We start from the raw sequence: 2500 nt of genomic DNA, 5'->3' as shown, positions 1-2500 counted from the left end.
TTTCCTCCTCTATTTTCCTCTTTCCCTTTCTTCTCATCTACTCTCCTCCTTTCTCTTCCTTCGCTTTCCTTCCCTCCTTCCTCTCCTAAATGCTCTGGGTAGTGAAGCAATAGTTGAGAAGAGTGTGAAGCGCCCTATATGCGGACACACCCAAGACGTCCCTCAAAGCATTTATTCTTTCACTCACAGAACACTTAGTTATAGTTCTGTAGCCCGGAGAGAGAAAGGAAGGAAGGAAGGATAGAAGGGTGGAAGGAGAGAAGGAGGGAAGGAAGGTGGGAAGGAAGGAAGGAAGGAAAAAGTAAGGAAGGAAAGGGAATAAAGAAGGAAAGATTAAGGGATAGAGGGGAAGGAAGGAATGAAAGATGAAAAAAAGAGAGAAGTAAGGAAGGAAAGAAAAGGAAAGAAAAAAGGAAAGAAGGGAAAGGAGAAAAGTAAGAAAGGAAGAAGTAAAGAAAGAAGGAAAAGGAAAGAAAAGAGAACGCAGGAAAGAAGGGAAGAAGAAGAGAGAAGGAAGGACACAAATCTCTCTCTCTCTCTCTCTCTCTCTGTGAAGGCCAGCAAAGGATGATGGTAGTGAGGGGTTCAAGACTTCCAATTTGAGTCACATCTCCGTGTCTTTAACTCTGTAGGTCTTCGTCTTGATTACATGTGTACCGTATAAAAGACATAATCATACGGACGACGCGTAGCTACCAACACACATACACACAGACACACGGACAGACACACAGACACACGGACATTGCTTCCCCTTCCCTCTCGCTCCTTCAAAACACTGGAGGTAGATTCTAATAAGTAAAGAATCCAGTAAACAACATTTTTTCTTGTGATTTTTCTTCGTGTTAGTGATGTCTGGCAGGTTGGTTGTTCTGGTGTTGTGATATACGCAGCGGTGATGATGCGTGAGTGTTGTATGGAAGTAATGTGGTGGTGGTGGTGGTGGTGGTGTTATTATTGCCGCTACCACCACAAATATCTCCATAATTGTCATAAGTATCACTCCTCTTTCTATCAATTTTCTTCTTTCTCCTTCCTGCCACCACCACCACCACCACCACCACCACTACCACTACTACCACCATCAGTCCTATTAATTTTTCTCCTATCACTACCACCATTATCACCACAACCAACACCACCACTACTTCTACTTCCAACCACCACCACCACCATCATCACCACTCCTACTTCTCTTCCTTCTCTTATTTTTACAACCACGACCACAATCATCACCATTACTCCTATTACAATCATCACCATTACTCCTATTACAATCATCACCATAATCATCACCATTACTCCTATTACTCCTCTCCTTCTCCTACCACCACCATTACCACCACCACTACCACCATTACCGCTCCCCCTCCTCATTGTCTTCTTTCTCCTACTATCACCACCACCACCATCACCACTACACCCAAGACTCACCGACGGCTTCTTCCCCCTACAGGCACCAACACCCGGCGACACCCGCACCCACATTAGCCACACCACGGCCATGGCAGCGTAGGGCACGGCGCCCCCACTAGGCTGCCCTAAAGCGGCCACAGCACAGACACAGCAGCGCGCCACAGCGACAATACAGAAACCACAGGCTCTCCTCACTCCCCTTCAGAGTTACACAGGGGTATATTTCACCGGGAGGGACCCCTAGGCGCACCCCGTCCCTCCCCTCCCCACCAGGCGCCATGTCTCGCCCCAGAAGCCTCGTCCCTACTCTGCTGCCGCTGTTTCTCCTGCTGGTGGCGCTGCTGATACCCTGCTGCCCTGCTGAGGTATGTGAGATCTTTTTTGTTTCCTTATAAGTTGTTCCCCAGTGCTTTCGTTTGCTAGATAACCAACAAATTGACACAAATAAGGCGTGGTTTAGGTTTCTAGAGTTAATTGTTCCTGTGTTTTTCGCTTGCTAGTCTACCAAAAGAAGAATGGTAGTATTGTAGGGGTTAGTTTCATAGTTGTTTTGTACGTTTTCCAGCCTTATGAGCAGTTCCGCACTTCGTTTGCTAGATAACCAATAAATTAACAAAAATAAGTCGTGATTTTGGTTTTAGAGTATATTTAAGTGTGTTTTTAGTTCGCTAGCGTACCAAGAGGAGCCGCTGTTGCAAGGGTTAATTTCACAGTTGTTGTCTTCGTTCGCTAGCATACCAAAAGAGGACCTAGTGGTGTTGTAGGGGTTAATTTCACTGTTTTTTTTTTTTTAGCTAGCATACCAAAAGAGCAGCCGGTGGTGTTGTAAGGGTTAATTTCACTGGGTTTTTTTTTCGTTGGTAAGCTCATCAAAAGAGGAGCCGATGGTGTTGTAGGGGGTTAATTTCAGTTTTTTTTTTTTCGTTCGCTAGCATACCAAAAGAGATGGTGTTGTAGGGGTTAATTTCACAGGGTTTTTTTTTTTTCGTTGGTAAGCGCACCAAAAGAGCAGCCGGTGGTGTTGTAGGGGTTAATTTCACTGTTTTTTTTTTTCGTTCGCTAGCATACCAAAAGAGGACCTGGT

At 45.3% G+C, this 2500-nt stretch overlaps 1 protein-coding gene and 1 long non-coding RNA gene across 2 annotated transcripts in view; one reads left to right on the top strand and one right to left on the bottom strand.

The window, feature by feature from the left end:
* Positions 1–2500, bottom strand: part of LOC123502835 — a 69556-nt gene that overhangs the window by 12318 nt on the left and 54738 nt on the right. The gene's annotated exons all lie outside the window — the stretch shown is intronic.
* The window catches only part of LOC123502834, a 46097-nt gene that overhangs the window by 5877 nt on the left and 37720 nt on the right, over positions 1–2500 (top strand). The window contains 1 exon segment of the mRNA XM_045252106.1: positions 1457–1781. Within this exon segment, the coding sequence (XP_045108041.1) occupies positions 1695–1781 (87 nt within the window). The 5' untranslated portion in view covers positions 1457–1694.

The sequence above is a fragment of the Portunus trituberculatus genome, chromosome 12 (assembly GCF_017591435.1).
Source record: "Portunus trituberculatus isolate SZX2019 chromosome 12, ASM1759143v1, whole genome shotgun sequence".
Classification (NCBI taxonomy): domain Eukaryota; kingdom Metazoa; phylum Arthropoda; class Malacostraca; order Decapoda; family Portunidae; genus Portunus; species Portunus trituberculatus.
This window is presented reverse-complemented; position numbering and strand designations above follow the sequence as displayed.